This window comes from Brachycentrus maculatus, unplaced genomic scaffold (assembly GCF_059751285.1).
Source record: "Brachycentrus maculatus isolate JH-2025_06_01 unplaced genomic scaffold, ASM5975128v1 h1tg000559l, whole genome shotgun sequence".
NCBI classification, from domain to species: Eukaryota; Metazoa; Arthropoda; class Insecta; order Trichoptera; family Brachycentridae; genus Brachycentrus; species Brachycentrus maculatus.
The window spans coordinates 796,272-813,453 of NW_028281302.1; the positions used below are offsets into that span (position 1 = coordinate 796,272).

At 32.9% G+C, this 17,182-nt stretch overlaps 1 protein-coding gene across 1 annotated transcript; it reads left to right on the top strand.

The window, feature by feature from the left end:
- Nucleotides 1-539: 539 nt before the first annotated feature.
- On the top strand, nucleotides 540-16,309 carry LOC148301478 (guanine nucleotide-exchange factor SEC12). Its single transcript, XM_088273182.1, has 7 exons — nucleotides 540-835; nucleotides 922-1,295; nucleotides 2,058-2,196; nucleotides 4,669-4,823; nucleotides 6,772-7,015; nucleotides 13,441-13,600; nucleotides 15,317-16,309. Exons 1-7 carry the CDS (start codon nucleotides 698-700, stop codon nucleotides 15,400-15,402), a joined length of 1,296 nt encoding a protein of 431 aa, XP_088129308.1. The 5' UTR covers nucleotides 540-697; the 3' UTR covers nucleotides 15,403-16,309.
- The last annotated feature ends 873 nt before the right edge of the window (nucleotides 16,310-17,182 follow it).

A 17,182-nucleotide genomic window follows, 5' to 3' on the forward strand; every position in this document is an offset into this window, starting at 1 on the left:
AGATATAATTAATACCGAGTATCTCCGATGTAGTGCCCTATGCACCACACAGTTGTGGATAGGGCTAAAGAAAAAATAAATAAACTTTCACATGTTCATATTGTTATATCAACCCGTATCCACCCAGTTCCATGTGAAAATCTACTTCATTGGGTGCCACTATTTTCGGTTTTGGACCTTCCTAAATCCCTTCCACAATATTAGCATATCATTTTTGCGATGGTTGGTCCCAGGTGTTAGTCGCCATCATGTAACGTTTTTCCCTCGTTTCATTTGCTCGTCTGAGATGACCGGCCTTATCTTATTTTCAATGTTAAAAGAAAATCATTACTTATTAATAAATATTTGTGCATTGATATTTTTACATTTTGAATTTCCCCGGTGTTTGTTTAGTTACGAAAGTCGCCACTTTTATGCCCATAATGTCGCTACTATCGCTAATCACTGAAGATAAAACAGTTCCCGCTTTTACTCACGGTTAAGAATGACGTGTAGTTTAGAAAATAGTTCGTTAATTATTCGCTAGAGCGGAAATCTTTGGTCTCGTTACTTTGACATATTTGTCATGTTGGAATTCCATGTCTCGTATAAAGATGCGACTTACGTGGTGTGTGCGGTGAGAGCGAATTCAACGACCTTATGTTTATTTCAAAAAGTTACGGTTTAAAAACGTAAGATCCTTGCCATTCTCTACAATATGGCACCAACGAGACGTAGTGACGGGCTTTTAGCTCGAGTTAATTTCCCTCTGTATACTCTGCAAATGTTAACAAGTCGCCATGTACTGGTTGCTGGTGGAGGAGGATCTTCCAAGACAGGGGTTGCCAATGGATTCGTAAGTCCTTCATATGTCATATATCTTTATATTAATTTACTCCGTCCATCGACTCTGGAATTCATGTATGTTCCTTCTTGTTCCAGGAAATATTTGAACTCTCTCACGATAGTGAAAGGTTTATTGCTGAAGAAATCATCAGGCATGAAACAGGACCCAGTGTTGTTATGAATTGTTCGGCAGCAAACCTAAAACGTCACATGTACCTCGTAGCCGGCCAAGAAAGTCATTGCCAATTATACAATGTAAATTTAAAACTAGTTAATGCATCAGAATTAAGGAGAGGTAGTGTGAAAGCCGAAAGCACCAACAACTTCTTGCGAAAACGTAGAAATACTTATAATAAGGAGAAGGAGGAAGAGACTAGCAGTAAAGAAAAAGATAGCAATAGTAATCACTTTTCTGAAAAACGAATTAATTTTGAAATTAGAGCAGCCGACAGCATTCAAACGGATTTTGGGTAAATATCTACATTTATTTTATTATTTTTATATCTTCATATCTAATGACCTTATCTTGGACTTTCAAATATTTAAATTTTAAATAATTATTAAAATTTGCCTTAAAACGACTAATTTGTCTTGTTTGCTTTGCTGTGTAGCGGATAGGATAATACAAAAATATTATTTATTCTTTTCTGTCATCATTCTTTCAATGTGATCTAATATCCCCCTTGTCAAATTGCATTTCTTTAACAAACTTCACCGTAACCAATGTGTTAAGAAGGCCATTGTGAGCTAGCAATATTAAGCAATATGTAGTATAAATTCAATTTCATGAATTATTTCGGCAGTCACTTTGTAGTAACATCTATCCAATTTTTATTTAATTTTTACCTAGTAAATACCACTACACCAATGTCCGCCTCCGTACTGTAATGGCCAGCACACTCTGCTTACATACTGGTGGTCCCGGGTTTGATTCCCAGGGGGGGGGTCAAGTAAATATAAGTGATTTTATCACACTAATATTTATTCAATATTACCTGAAGCGGAGGACTAATCACCCTTCCTTCATGTGTTAATGATCAAGACAATACTGTTATTATATGATGCAATGCCCTATGCACCATTGGGTGCATAGGATAAGGGTGGGATAAGGGTTAGAAGAAGATGAAGAAATACCACTATTTACAATGATATTCACCAAGTAAAATTTTTATTTAAAAAAGTATAAATTTAACTGTTGCGCAAAGTGTTAATCAATAATTTATCTATTATAGAGATGAAGCTGTACAGAGAGTAGTAAAAATCAGTCATAAAGGTAAATTCATGGCTACGGGGGGAACAGATGGACACGTTCGGGTTTGGCAATTTCCTCAGTTAAAGAAAAAGTTTGATATTCCCGGACACACTAAAGAGGTAAGACCGAAAAGCAAGTACTTATATCTGCTTAATTTATCATCAAAATACTGATTTTATTCATCTGTGTTACCAATCGAACTAAGAGTATGTGTTACTTTTGTATGTAAATTTAATAATAGCTATTTCCAAGGCTTTTTTAAAAACAAAAAAGGTCCCGAAACTCACTTCATGACCAGCTTTTTACTAAAAAAAAATTATATTCAAATATTATTTAAATATTCTTTACACTACCATATTTTATCATTTTGATGAATTATATACACAAAGATTGTAATTACGTAAACGCAAACATCTAATTGATTTTGAAAATGGAAAAAAAAATATCCGTGAAAAAATGTGCTGGAACGCCGTGCCACCGTCTTTCATGGATAAAAAAGCCCTGGCTATTTCAATAAATTATCATCATTTAGCATCCAATATAAAGAATCAAACTTTTTTCTCCTTATTTTGTTGACAATCCTTAAGGTGGAGACTGACCGGAGCATTTCGTCATAACGTAAGACATTACGATGCGAGCATGCAGGCAGTCAGCACACCGAGCCGAGCGCTCCATCCATAGTTTCGGATGCTTGGTGATGCTCGCCGCGAGCAATGTTATGACGTTATGTTACGACGAAATACTCCGGTCAGTCTCCACCTTTAGATAACCCTTTTTGCACAGTAACAGCATTGCACACTGAATGGTGATATTTTGATTAATTTGCTTCTTAAATAGTGCAGAATCTCTTTTGAATAATAATAGTGAGTAATAACACTTAATTTCCATGGGGCTAAGATCTCTCTCTCACTTTTCTATCCGCTTGTCTCTCGTTTTTGGCCTGTAATTAGGATAAAATTTCTTGATGTTTTAACACATTCACACACTTTATAAGGGAATTTATGCGGAAGTTCATGAGAATTTATCGATTATTTATCTAGGAGCGCCCATGTATAATAGATACATTAAAATTTTATGCATAATTTTTTATTATTTAACTTTAGATCAATCATGTTTGTACTACGATATATTTTTTCTATACAAGGGACACAATGTCTTTGCTCTTCGTATAATTTATTGTGTTTTATGTTATTTTTTGACATCTCATCAAAGGTGAAGAAGAATATGGAAGTCTGGGCATATACGGGGCTGACGACCGTCATAGGCTGGTTTGAGTGACACTTTACACACGTGCAACATTCACCAATTCTACCCATTAGAAGTTCTATATTTATGTATCAATTTTGAAACATTGTTCTTGAATCACTAGAACTTCACTAGAGACATCTATTGGTTGGATGAAAATTGTCATTGGTCGTCAGCCCCGTAAATGCCCAGACTTCCATATTCTTATTCATTTTTGATGAGATTAAGAAGAACAAGTATTTGGTCACACTCAAAATGTTGTGTTTTATGTTAGTTGTAACTGTAGTTGTCCTGAATGGGTAACTGTTATTTTTTTCAGTTTCTAGATTGAGATGGTTTTCGCCACTTTTTCTCAGCTTATATTTCTTTGAAAAAAATTTCTTATTTTCAAATATAGCAGGATTTAGAAATACTCAAGAATTGAACAAATTTGTGCACTGATTAGCGTAATTAACTTTGAACGGATTAATCCATAAACCGAATTATGTAACTACTTCTTTACCAAAAATCGTTACATAATTTGGTTTTTGTATTTAATCGCCTGTATCTTGTTGTAACCATCTTTTTGGAGTGTTGTTTGACTGACAGCTATAGTTGCATTTTTAAATGAGAAGCATGTTTTTCATTGCTGTAGCAGTCAAAGCCGTTAACTTGTTAATAATTTAGTCAATTGAGTTTTAAAAAAACGCATAATTAATTTGTTTACTGACCAATTCGGTGGAATGTAGTTGGTTGTTAAGTAAGTTTTAGCTGTTATGAAATTGATATTAATTCTTATAACCCTTATCTGCACCCGATGGTGCATAGGGCACTGCGTCGTATATAAGCAGTGTTATATTGATCGTTAAATACACGAAGGAAAGGTGATCAGCACTGCTTCAGGTACCTGCCCAGGGTCATATTAAATAAATATTAATTTATGTATTAATTTTTAAATTAAACACAGAATTTTTGAGTCTACTAAGTTGTATTTTATTAACAAAAACTCATAATAAATTAATATTGTGACAATTGTTTCGCCCAGTTATGGCATTTTTAAATGAAAATTAATACATAAATTAAAATGGAGTTCTAAAAATTAAACGCCAAATCAATAAATAAATTAATATTAGACTGAAAAATCTTGACCCTCTCGGGAATCGAACCCGAGACCTCCAGCATGATAGCCTAGCGTGCTGACTATTACATTACGGAGGCGGACAAAAATACAATCATTAAAATGTATATTAATTTTATTTTATTTAAAAAGCCTTACAATATTCCTCACTATCCGAAAATGTAGACAGTAATAATTTAAAGTTACGCGATATGATTTCTCCCACTAAGCAGCATGATATTGTTCACAGATTGACGATATAGACTTTAGTCCGTCAGATAGGATGCTGGTGAGTACCGCCAAAGACGGATTTGCCGTTATTTGGTCCATGGAAACTGGCAAGCAACTTGTCAAACTAGCTTGCCAACCACCCAACGGAACCAAATACCTTTATAAAAAATCAAGGTAAGCGCGCAGAAATTTGCCTTACTTCGCAAATATTACTTGTAGGTCATATTCAAATGAAATATACTGCCCTTGTGCCCAGGTATGGAGTAACAATAATAATCCAAGGTTTTTGTGTCATCCTATTGAGATTCAAGTCACATGTCACCAATTTGAGGTGACAAGGTCACCCTTGCTACTTGCTGCTTTTGTCGATAAATATTTTAATAACATGCAGAAAATAAGATAATTGATTATGTATTCTTTTATTTTATTTTGCCATTGCTTAAACATAATGCCCATTCAATATTTCTTGTTCAGATGACCTTAATGTAAATAATATTTTTTGTGACTTGATTTTCTATATCGTAGCCGTACAGGAGAAAATGACACCAACAAGCAAAACGTAAAATGTTCAGGAGGGCCATTTAACCGTTTTTACACTCTTGTAATCAATGCAGTTAGTCATTTTTAAGAAGTCAATATGTTATACTTCCAAGTTTAAAATCGCTTTGGGATTTTTCCAGGTCAACATTAAGCTAGTAAGATGTCAAATAGTCAATAATCACGTTTTTGTAAAAAATACACTTGGTAGGAGGTCTCTTGTATGAGGACGATATATGCATTTATTCTAGCTCTTTGCTAATGACTCTTTATTACGCTGGACTAACTCACAATTTTTACGTAATATGTCCAATTTAACTATGCAATATCGGATGATTTGAATTCATAATAACTGCAATTAGAGTACCCAGTATTGTACAATATTTTACTTTTAATCTTTTTTTCATTATATACTTATTTATAAAATAATGTTTGTATACGAAATGCCTTCAAATTTATTACACGTCATGGTGAGCCAAACGAATGCAAATGATTTATGGAAACATATATAATTGAAATTCAACAGTAACTTTGTAGATTTTTTTTTACTAGATTAACACATTTCAGAAAGGTGTTTTTTTTACGTCTGCGGACCTCTGGCGACGGGATTAGATAATTGTGTACATATAGTTTAGACCTTGACAAAGAGATTGGTACATAATACATATTCATATTAAAATATTAAATAATTCCTTCTTTTCTGACATTGAAATTAGGCCGGCGCAGAAGGTAAAAATACTTTTCCCATCTTTAAGCGTCAATCGACCAAACGAGTAGAAATACCTTTCCCGTCCTTAGTGTGTTAATTGGATAAACTATTGAATGTTCTTTCCAAATTGGATGAACTTATTTCAAGCTCTGTCATTTTGAATACTGAAATATTTCAATTCATCCCACTACTTATGTATCACACAGTTTAGAATAAAAAAAATTATGAGGGGAATGTAGTTGGAAAAAGAAGCAGAAGAAGGCCGAGGAAAACTTGACACAATCAAGTATGTCAAATACTTGAAAGCGGCCAGGAGTCGTAACAATAATCGAGTGTGTATGAGCAGATGCATGAATGTGGAAGAGGCGAATAATGTTTGCAAAGACAGAGTGTTGTGGCGTTTGATTCTCTCTGCCTACCCCTGTGGAGAAGCGGCGTGATGGTTAGTTAGTTAGTTAGAAATAGTTTTAATTAGATTGAAATTGTGCCCTTAAAATGACTAGATTCCCGCAAAAAAAAATAGTACTGACCTTTCAACATAGATGAAGAAGAATATAGAAGGCTGGGTATTTAAAGGGCTTACGACTTGGCATAGGGTAATTTAAATTTTTTTTTTTTTGAAACGTAATTTAAAAAAAAAATACACAGTACATTATGTAATTAAATAGTTTTTTTCCTTGTAATATGTCAAATATCATTAATATTTTAAGCTTAGAGTTTTTTTTTTTTAATTCTCTTATAAACCGACTTTGTTTGTAATTGCCATATATAATCATGCCTCACGCCAGTTATTGATCGCCTTTTTATCACTTTTCATCAAGGTCTAATTAGTTTTGAAGTTGTAAATAAGTAATAATTTATATGTACGTGTTACAGATTCGGCCCGATTGAAAACGACAAGGATTCCTGTTGCCTGTACACGCTCGCCAACCCCTTGGGCCGATCCGGTAAGCAGAAGGGTCTCATCCAGAGCTGGAATCCCACAGACGGATCCCTCGTGAAGGGCATCACGGTAGACGAGAGTCTGTCAGCTCTCGCCGTGAGGGATGACGGAAGATTCATCGCTGTTGGAACCATGTTCAGCGGTTCAGTCTCCATATACATTGCATTTAGTTTACAGGTATTTATAATACATTCGTATTACTATCTATAAATTATTTTGGCGTACTGTTTTCAACTAGTGGTGGAAGTCTAAAATGTATCTTTTTTTTTCTTTTTTTATTTTCATTGGAAAACTAACAGAATACTTCGACAAAAGTAACATAATATGATAAAATACAAAAAAAATAACAATTCCAATTATAGGTTTCCACCTAAGTAATTTAAAAATAAAACAATTTAAATAAAGTGACATTTCTTTATCAACTGGTCAAATAGACATCAACAATATTTCTTTTAAATGTATTAAAAGAAACATTATTGATGTCTATTTCATTAAGCATTTCATTGCATACATCGCAGGCTCGATTTAAAAATGAATTTTGGTAGGACTTGGTGTGCATCTTAATGACTTTATGGGGACGTGGACACCAGATATGGGGGAATGTTTGTTTGCACTAATTACGTGCAACCACGTCTCCATTAGTTGCTCCTCAAAAGCTGCGTTTTTTAATGGATGAAAATTTAATCAATAGACTTACTTGAATGATTCACGTTTTCATATTTACAAAATTAAGTTTACAAATACATATTAGCATGTATGTACGAGGTTTTTATATTCACAAAAATTATTTAAAGTTACAAATTTTATAACGACTATGCACTGATGTAGAATGTAGCGGCAGTTCTAGCTGCTGGTGAATTGACGAGAGAGGATGTACCTCGTGTCACCAGTACTTTTAAAGGGGTGGTGACGTCATGCTGTCCACGATGGCGCGGTTTCGCGTTCGTTCGCGGTACATCTATGGCTTGTCTATGAAGGTCGGGGCCGAATGAGCCACCACAACTTCATGCTTGTGTTTTTTTTTTCACGAAAATTCAAGCTTATTTTATTTATTTATTTAAAGAGTTGACATAATTTATGTTGCATTAAGTGTCAGAAATTAAGACTATCTATAAAAAGCATATCTGGCAAGAGTCTACGAGACAGTATAAGGAATAACAGAATAAGTAAAATAAACGAGATCGAATATGTCGTTAGTTGAGGAAGGGAACGAAGGAGAAAATGGTATGCAGATGTGAGAACAACGGAACCAACCAGACTCCCCCACATTGACAGCTGGGAATCGACATCGCAGGAGGCTAATCCCTCTTAAAAACAAGCCACGAGGCCTACATTAAGCAGAAAAAGAAAAATTCATGATATTAATGTTGTCCGGTTAAAAACATAAAAAGAGAAGCAATAAAAAATGTAAAACAACAATTTAACTAATTTAAGCGATTGGCAATCAAAAATATTCAAATTTTTCTCATTTAAAATTGCTTACTGTTACATATCGCTCACTCCTTTCAAGAACGTCATAAATCAAAAAACTTGATTTTTCAGGAGAACGTTTTTAATGTTTAAAAATATAACACAATGTATTAAAAATAAACATCAAGCCACTTATTGAACTTTTTACTGTGCAACAGATCTTTTTAAGTAAAACCTGAAGGTTTTTTCTTGAAAAATATTCAATATATTTAACAAAATAATTAAACAATATCTTTTCTTCAAAATGCAAAAACAACATTTTCTGCCCTGTAGCTGGTAAATATTAAATTAAAAATATGCCTCTTTTTCTGGGATAAAGTACATTTTCTAACCTTTTTTAAAACATGCACAACTGAAAATTGACAATTTTTGATTTATGACGTTCTTGAAAGGAGTGAGCGATATGTGTTACACATGTCCGGAACACTTCTTTTTTTAGAGAATCGTTTGATGTACCCCACTCATAACATATTTCTTAGTGGAGTCTTATTTCTACCAGTATAACCTGTTTACATATGAGTCATCTCTTCAAATATCATTTTTCCTTACAAAATTCTGACAAAGCAGGAAATAAAACCTGTAATACTTAAATATTATCTGTAAACATTTCAAAACACTTTTTATATTTATTTTATTATTAAAATATGTAAATGTATGGTGAGAGAAGTAAGCAAGAGAGATCAAATAATTAAAATATGTGTTTATGAAGAAAAATAAGGAAAATAAGATCAAGTAAGGATTGAAGGGGAAGAGGCAGAGGGAACCAATGAAAGGATGATACAATGAACATTTAAGGTTCCAATGATTGATATTAATATGTCAATCGCATCATAGATTTTGCATTTTTTTACATTAAGAGGTCATTCATTATAATTTAGAAATATTAAAATTATACTGATATATGTAGTTATACATATCGCTCACTTCTTTCAACGTCAAAAATTGTCAATTTTCGGTTGTGCATGTTTTCGGAATGCCCAGAAAATTTACTTTATATCCCAGCAAAAGCGGCATATTTTTAACTTAATATTTACCCGCTACAGGGCAGAAAGTGCTGTTTTTGCATTTTGAAAAAAAAATTATTGTACTTTTTTTTGAAAATATACTACATATTTTCCAAATGGAGAAAAACCTTCAGGTTTTACCTAAAAAGATCTGTTGCACAGTAAAAAGTTCAATAAGTGGCTTGATGCTTATTTTTAATACATTGTATTATATTTATAAACTTTAAAAAACGATCTACTGAAAAATCAAGTTTTTTGATATATGAGGTTGTTGAAAGGAGTGAGCGATATGTATGATTTGGTGTCCTGAAAAATTTATACATCTCATGCTGAGATAAGGATTATTGCATTTTGATTAGAGCAATTACACATGTCAAGTCTATTCAACCAGTTAATTAAATGTTCCAGCAATTAATTTACTTATTAATTAAAATAATTATTCATGTATGTCTCATGACCTTATCATCTTAATTGCTCAAGTATCATACACCACATTGAACTGTTTTTTATGATAGTTTGAAGCAAATATGTATGTATTTCATTGACGTCATAGCAGGCATAGTTGATAAGACAGTAAAACTGTCATTGCGCATCTGAAAGTATTATAATCTTTCAACTGCCAGTGGTGTGTCAACTTGTTTTCAATCTCAGTTTACCGGCCATTCAAAATGAGGGTGTTCACGCATGCTACATCATACTCATTTTATTAGCCAAGGTCAATAATTGTTGTCTCTATACTGAACACGCAGAGACATCTCTTGTGATCATGACTAACTAAGACGTGTTATATTAACACATTGTTTGCAGGAAATGCAAAAAAGCGGCTTTTACATACTGTTGGTAGAGAGCGGGAGCCGCTTATAAGCATTATATTTGCTTGAGCGCGAGAGATGCCAAAAAACATTGTACAGATCGGTATTGATATTAAGATAGTGTGCGTATGTAAACTCAACTAGATGAATCATTTAGATAAAACAATTATTTCTGATAGGCAACTTACATATCGTAGTCATACAGGAGAAAGTAACCAACTAACAAAACGTAAAATGTTCAGGAAGGCCATTAAAGAATTTATTTGCTTGGCAAGAAAATAAACATCAATGCAGTTAGTCATTTTAAACAAGTCAATATATTATATTGCCAAGTTTAAAATCCTTTGGGATTTTTTTCAGGGCAATATTAAGCTAGTATGATATCAAATAGTCAATGATCACGTTTTTGTAAAAAAATGCACTTGGTCACTTTCTCCTGTATGACTACGATATACATAATATGTAATACCCTATTTTTAATGGCTTAAAAATAGGGTATTCTGTATATCGTAGTCATATGGCTTAAAAATAGGGTATTCGGATATCAGATAATATGTATTACTATATTTTAAATTCAGCAGTGCCAATAACTAACTGGTGGTGGCAAAAACACCCCTGTTTACCTTAATAAGAAGTCTACTCAGTATTATTATCTGTCGTGCAAACTGTGGGAAGTAAATTATCCTTATCAGTTGGAACATAAAATACACAATAACTTTTTTATGTTGCTGTCAATATGCTTTTTGCGTATTTTCTTACACTATTTAAAAATAACACAGTGCTAAAACAAAGAGAAAATGTTGAACATTCATTAAACGATGGGCAACGGTAATTTTCGAATTTCCTACATCCCTTGCATGATGTACTTACTACTCAGTATTATGCACAGAAAGGTATGCGGAATGTGGCTAGGTGAATTATTTTTGCCATATTTGATTATTTAAAAAAAATAATAATAAAATTAACATACAATAAGCAATAATGATATTTATTTAATGATATCCCAAAATGATGTTTATTCAACTACATGGCAATATTTTATTATCATTTTGGTTTACTTTTTTTTAAATGGTATCGCATGGAACATTTCTACCGTGTAAATGCGAAGTTTAGTATAATCGCATCTTACTTCCCGTGATTTATACTTATTACCTACTAATGTCGCGGATAATATTTTATTTCTCCGATGTCTGTCTAAATGTTATCAACTAACGTAATAACCTCTTATTATCATGAACTGTGCTTTGGTTTTGATTTATTTATATATATTTGACCAACATAATACAGTTGATCTGTTTAAATTGGGACACATCAAGACTTTTGGCCCAAATAAGCAGCTGCCGCAATCAACAAAAGCTAATGTAAAATTAAGCAATGAATAATTTCTTAAAATATATATATTTCCTGACCTAACCACTTTCAAGTATGTGAAATACTTGATCATGCCAGGTTTTTGTCGGTCTTCCCGTGCTCCTATTTCCAACTACATTCGCCTCATAATTTTTTACTGTTCTATCTTCACTCATTCAATTCACATGCCCAAACCAGCTCAGCTGTCCAAACTCAAAACACAGTAAGGGACATTTTTTTTTGTAGTATGTTTTTTTTGCATTTTTGGACTAAGTAGAATCTACTTAGTCCTTAATCAAAAATGCAAAAAAAATCCTACTATAAAAAAAATGTCCCTTACTGTGTTTTGAGTTTGAACAGCCGAGCTCCTGCAGGTCTTAAATTACTAACCAGCCTATAACGGGTCGTAAGCCCTGTAACGCCCAGACTTCCATATTCTTCTTTATCTTTGTTGAGATATCAATAGAAACATTTACTGGTTCATTAACTTTTGTTTACTCTTTTTTCTTCTAATATTTCATTTTCCTTTTTAGAATCAATAAAACAAATTATATCTGAAAAAAAATCTGAGAATATAAAATATTTCAAATATTTTATTTGGCAGTTACATCAATTTGATTCGCTTTGATTTTTCATCCTCAAGTCAACATAATGCCAAAACATTGCATTTTGCTCTGTTATTTTAATAGCCTTGTTTTTTGCTAATTATATTGTAATAGATTACAACTATCACAACACTTATAAATTAATATTTTAAATTTATTTCATAAACTATGCGTATGAATCCATTACAAGTCAAGCACCCAAGAGTGATTAGTATTTTATTTCTGATACATAGTTTGGCTTCTGAACTCCATGGTTATAAATTCTGTTCATAAGATTGTCTTGTATTTACACATTTTTTATTCAGGTCACAGTAATCAAAAATGAGGTCAGAACAGATATCACCATATCGGCTATTTAATCTTTGAGGTTACTGACTCCATTTTTGCTTAATTTGCAAGATATAGTTAAAGTGTAATAATTCAACCATCTAACGTAATTTAGTTTATCAATTTATTGTATATAAGAAAAAAAAAACTAGCCACTGTGTTAATTCAACACAGGGATAGGCAGAGGGAATAGAACCCCACACCAATCTGTCTTTGCAAACAATCTTCGACTCTTCCATATTCATGCATCTCTTCATACATACCCGCTAATCATTCTGACTGCTGACCTTATCATTTGAAATTCTTGATCATTCCAAGTTTTAACACATTATTGTCAATTTATTATTAGATTAAAACCAATATTTTTAGCTTTTCCACTTTTTTATTTGACCAGCGACCGGGTTTCGTCGTTACCGACATCATCAGACTGGTCTGATGATGTCGGTAATGACGAAACCCGGTCGCTGGTCAAATAAAAAAGTGGAAAAGCTAAAAATATTGGTTTTAATCTAATAATAAATTAAAAATGCAATTCCATCACGAAGTGTCAGTGGATAATATAAATACATTATTGTCAGGGGGTTTTTTCATCAACCCTGACCCCAATTATAATACCTAATAAAATTAGGTTACTTTTAATTAGTACATGACCCTAATAAGTATACTAATTAGGGTCGTATACTAATCACAAGTAACCGCGAACTCAATTCTGATCTGTACAATATTTTTTGGCGTCTCTTGCGCTCTACCAAAAGTAAACAAATAGAACGCTTATAAGCGTCTCCCGCTCTCTACCAACAGTATGTGAAAAACGCTTTTAAGCGTTTCCCGCAAACAATGTGTTAAGTGCAGTTCTCGAAAGTAGTCGTGTTTGCATTCATAATCTCAAAAAGTGGTCATATACAAGTATTTGAATTTTTATATTTAAATCTAAACAAAATTCAAAATATTTAATTATTCATGAACGAAAAACGCTATGTACATAGTTTTGTTTGCAACCATGATCAAGAGACAATTTTTTATAACTTTTCCAGAGGGTTCTGAATATCCAGGGGGCGCACTCGATGTTCATCACGGGGCTGGAGTTCCTACCGGTGAGCGGGGACGGGCCGGCCATCACCAGTCGCTCCGAAGCAGCCGTAGTTTCTATATCTGTGGACAACCGGGTGTGCATTCACAGTTTACCAAACAGAAGTAAGTTGCAGTACACTCCATCTACAAAACAATAATACCACAATGAAGAGAATCGCAAATACAGTGCCAGCTCACTAACCTGAGTAACTCACTAAGCCGTTAAAGCTTTCAACATAGCCATTGACTAGGCTGAATAAGTCATCCATAACACTGAGAAATTTGTGGTTTCGGGACAAATTTGTGATTTAGCCTTTAAACACGAGTTAGGTTCTTTTTTTTTTTTGAGGTCAAGGGATCTTGCATCCCTTATGTCACTGCGACCATATTAGGTCTATTGTGATCTCCCTCTGTATTAGTTCACTGCCAAGACCTACATGAGTCATGTAACTCACGACCTGTCTTGGTGGTAGGAGCTTCACCTTCTCGGAGTCCGGTAGAGGTCCTCCAAGGATGTGACTTCGTTTGTGAGCAAGTGTGTCACAATTGTAGAGAATGTGGATTGGGGTCTCGTTATCCTCCATACAAAATCTGCATACTGGGGAGTCATGAAGTCCAATTTTTGTCATTTGTTTCCTCAGTCTGCTGTGTCCTGTAAAGGTCCTGGTTAGGATCCTTACCACTTAGGTTAGTTGGTTCAAAAGAAAAATTTTTTTTTTCAAGGTATAATATATGTACATATATTTTTTTATTATTTAATACTACGCTGACTTGTATCTGAAACGCAGAACTGTTCGCCTTGCCTTCACATGATATAAGGATCGAATAAACATTGTATCAATTTAATGCTGTGACTTATGCACCGTTGGGCGCGGTTGAGGGTAAGAAAAAATGATGTCTTGATACATGAAGTCATATTATTTTCCTTTTTTTCAATACCTCAAATTTTGTTATAGCAAGCACTAAGTAAGCTGACTATAGTGAATACATAACTAACTTTTTGTTACAATACATTATATCCTCAAGTGTAAAACAATGTTTGATTGCATAGTTTAACACATTGACTACTATAAGATCTGTTAAAGAAATATAATTTGACACAGGAGATATCGCTCACTCCTTTCAAGAACTTCATAAATCAAAAATTGACAATTTTCAGCTGTGCATGTTTTCGGAATGCCAAGAAAATGTACTATATCCCAGAAAAAGAGGCATATTTTTAACTTAATATTTACCAGCTACAGGGCAGAAAGTGATGTTTTTGCATTTTGAGCAAAGGTTTTGTTTAATTATTATTTGAAATATACCAAATATTTTTCAAATACAGAAAAAACCTTCAGGTTTTACCTAAAAAGATATATTGCACAGTAGCACAGGCTTGATATTTATTTTTAATAAATTGTATTATATTTTAAAACTTTAAAAACGTTCTCTTGAAAAATCAAGTTTTTTTATACATGACGTTGTTGAAAGGAGTGGGCGACATATATAACAGTAAGCAATTTAAAATTGAATTGGAAAAATTAGAATATTATTGATTGCCAATCGCTTAAATTAGTTAAACTGTTGTTTTACATTTTTTAATGCTTCACTTTTGAAGTTTTATATTTATGACGTTCTTGAAAGGAGTGAGCGATATGAGATCACTAATAGCCATATTTTGAAACCAGAAAAGAATGGATAGTATTTTTGTATTATAGTGACACCTTTCCGCTTTCAGCAAAGGAAACATGACAGAAGAAATTAGACATTTAAGATGTGTTTTTTTGTATGAAGTTGAAATTAACTGAAATGCAAGCCATAAACAATGTTTTAATTACCATTTTATTTCTGTTTCAGGATCGATTCCAGCCTGGATCGCCATTGTTCTAATTGTACTCGTTCTGTTTGGTACATTTTCTTTATGCTCATATCTGGGACTTTAAATATTATTATCAATCTCTAGACACCAATAGTTATATCGGTAGGCCCGGGTAATGAATCATTCATCCAAAACCTCTAAAGTTCAGGAAAGACAAATGACTGATTTTTTAGAATGTTTCGCTGACAGTTTAGAGGAAGCAGAATATAGAATTATTATATCGTAGTCGTACAGGAGAAAGTGACCAACTAACAAAACGTAAAATGTTCAGGAGGGCCATTTAACTCACTTTTGCTTGGCAACAAAATAAACATCAATGCAGTTAGTCATTTTAACAAGTCAATATATTATACTTCCAAGTTGAAAATCCTTTGGGATTTTTTTCAGGGCAATATTAATCTAGTAAGATATCAAATAGTCAATGATCACGTTTTTGTAAAAAATGCACTTGGTCACTTTCACCTGTATGACTACGATATACATAATACCCTATTTTTAATGGCTTAAAAATAGGGTATTCTGTATATCAATCAATCAAGTCAATATATTATACTCCCAAGTTGAAAATCCTTTGGGATTTTTTTCAGGGCAATATTGAGCTAGTAAGATATCAAATATTCCAAGTTGAAAATCCTTTGGGATTTTTTTCAGGGCAATATTAAGCTATTAAGATGTCAATGATCACGTTTTTGTAAAAGAATGCACTTGATCACATTCCCCTGTATGACTAGGATATACAATAATGTTATATTTGCTTTTTAGAAACTGTTAGTGAAAAATTGCATATTCATCTCTCGTGAACGTTTGATGTTTGGAATTTACGATTCTTTACCTGCAGATATTATAACAGTGAATTGTTTAGGAAATGTTTGTACCGAAGCTCAATCAGCTTTTGGTTATAGTGTTAATTTAAGTGACGTAAAGTGTGTAATATATAAAATACAGGATAATATATTTATTTATACATTTTTGTGTATTTTTTTTGTCTTATTCAAATATAGTTATTGACTTCAAAATTAAATAATCACTTGTCTAAACATTTGAACTGTGCAGCGAAATTCTATCAGACGTTTTGTTTACGTAATTGTGTTTAATGTGCGTCGGTGTATACATTTGGTTATTGACTTAATCCGAGCCAATCCTTCAATTGCCTTATATAGTATCCTACGATATCTTATGCAGTCACTCTCCTAACTGTCATATCTGAAATTTTTGTAAAAAAATTGTAAGGAACAGTTTTATTAAGTTTTTTTTAAGCGCTTGTTTTTCATGCATCATTTTATGCAGTCACTCTCCAAACTGTGATATCTGAAATTTTTGTAAAAAAATTGTAAGGACAGTTTCATTAAGTTTTTTTAAGTGCTTGTTCCCGCTATATATAATACTTTTGTATCATTCACCATTTAAAATATATCAAATATTAAAAAAAATCTCTTTACTAAAATAATAAATAAATTTCAATAATTCATTCAAACCCTTATCCGCACTCCAATGGTGCATAGGGCACTGCATCATATAAACGCAGTGTTATCTTGATCGTTAACACATGAAGGAAAGGTAATCAGCCCTTCGCTTCTGGTACCAGTCCAAGGTAATATTCAATAAATATAAGAGTGAAAAAACCAATTATTTTTATTTGACCTCCCCTGGGAATCGAACCCGGGACCTCCAGTACGGTAGCCGAGCGTGCTGACCATTACACTACTTACTGAATAAAACTGTACGGAGACGGACAATTAAGTTAATCAAGTTTTTTTTTTTAATCTGAAAAAAAATCTGTCAGATTAAATCAATGGTAATACATAATGGCAATCAAAATTAAAGATTTCCTGTTCAATTTGATT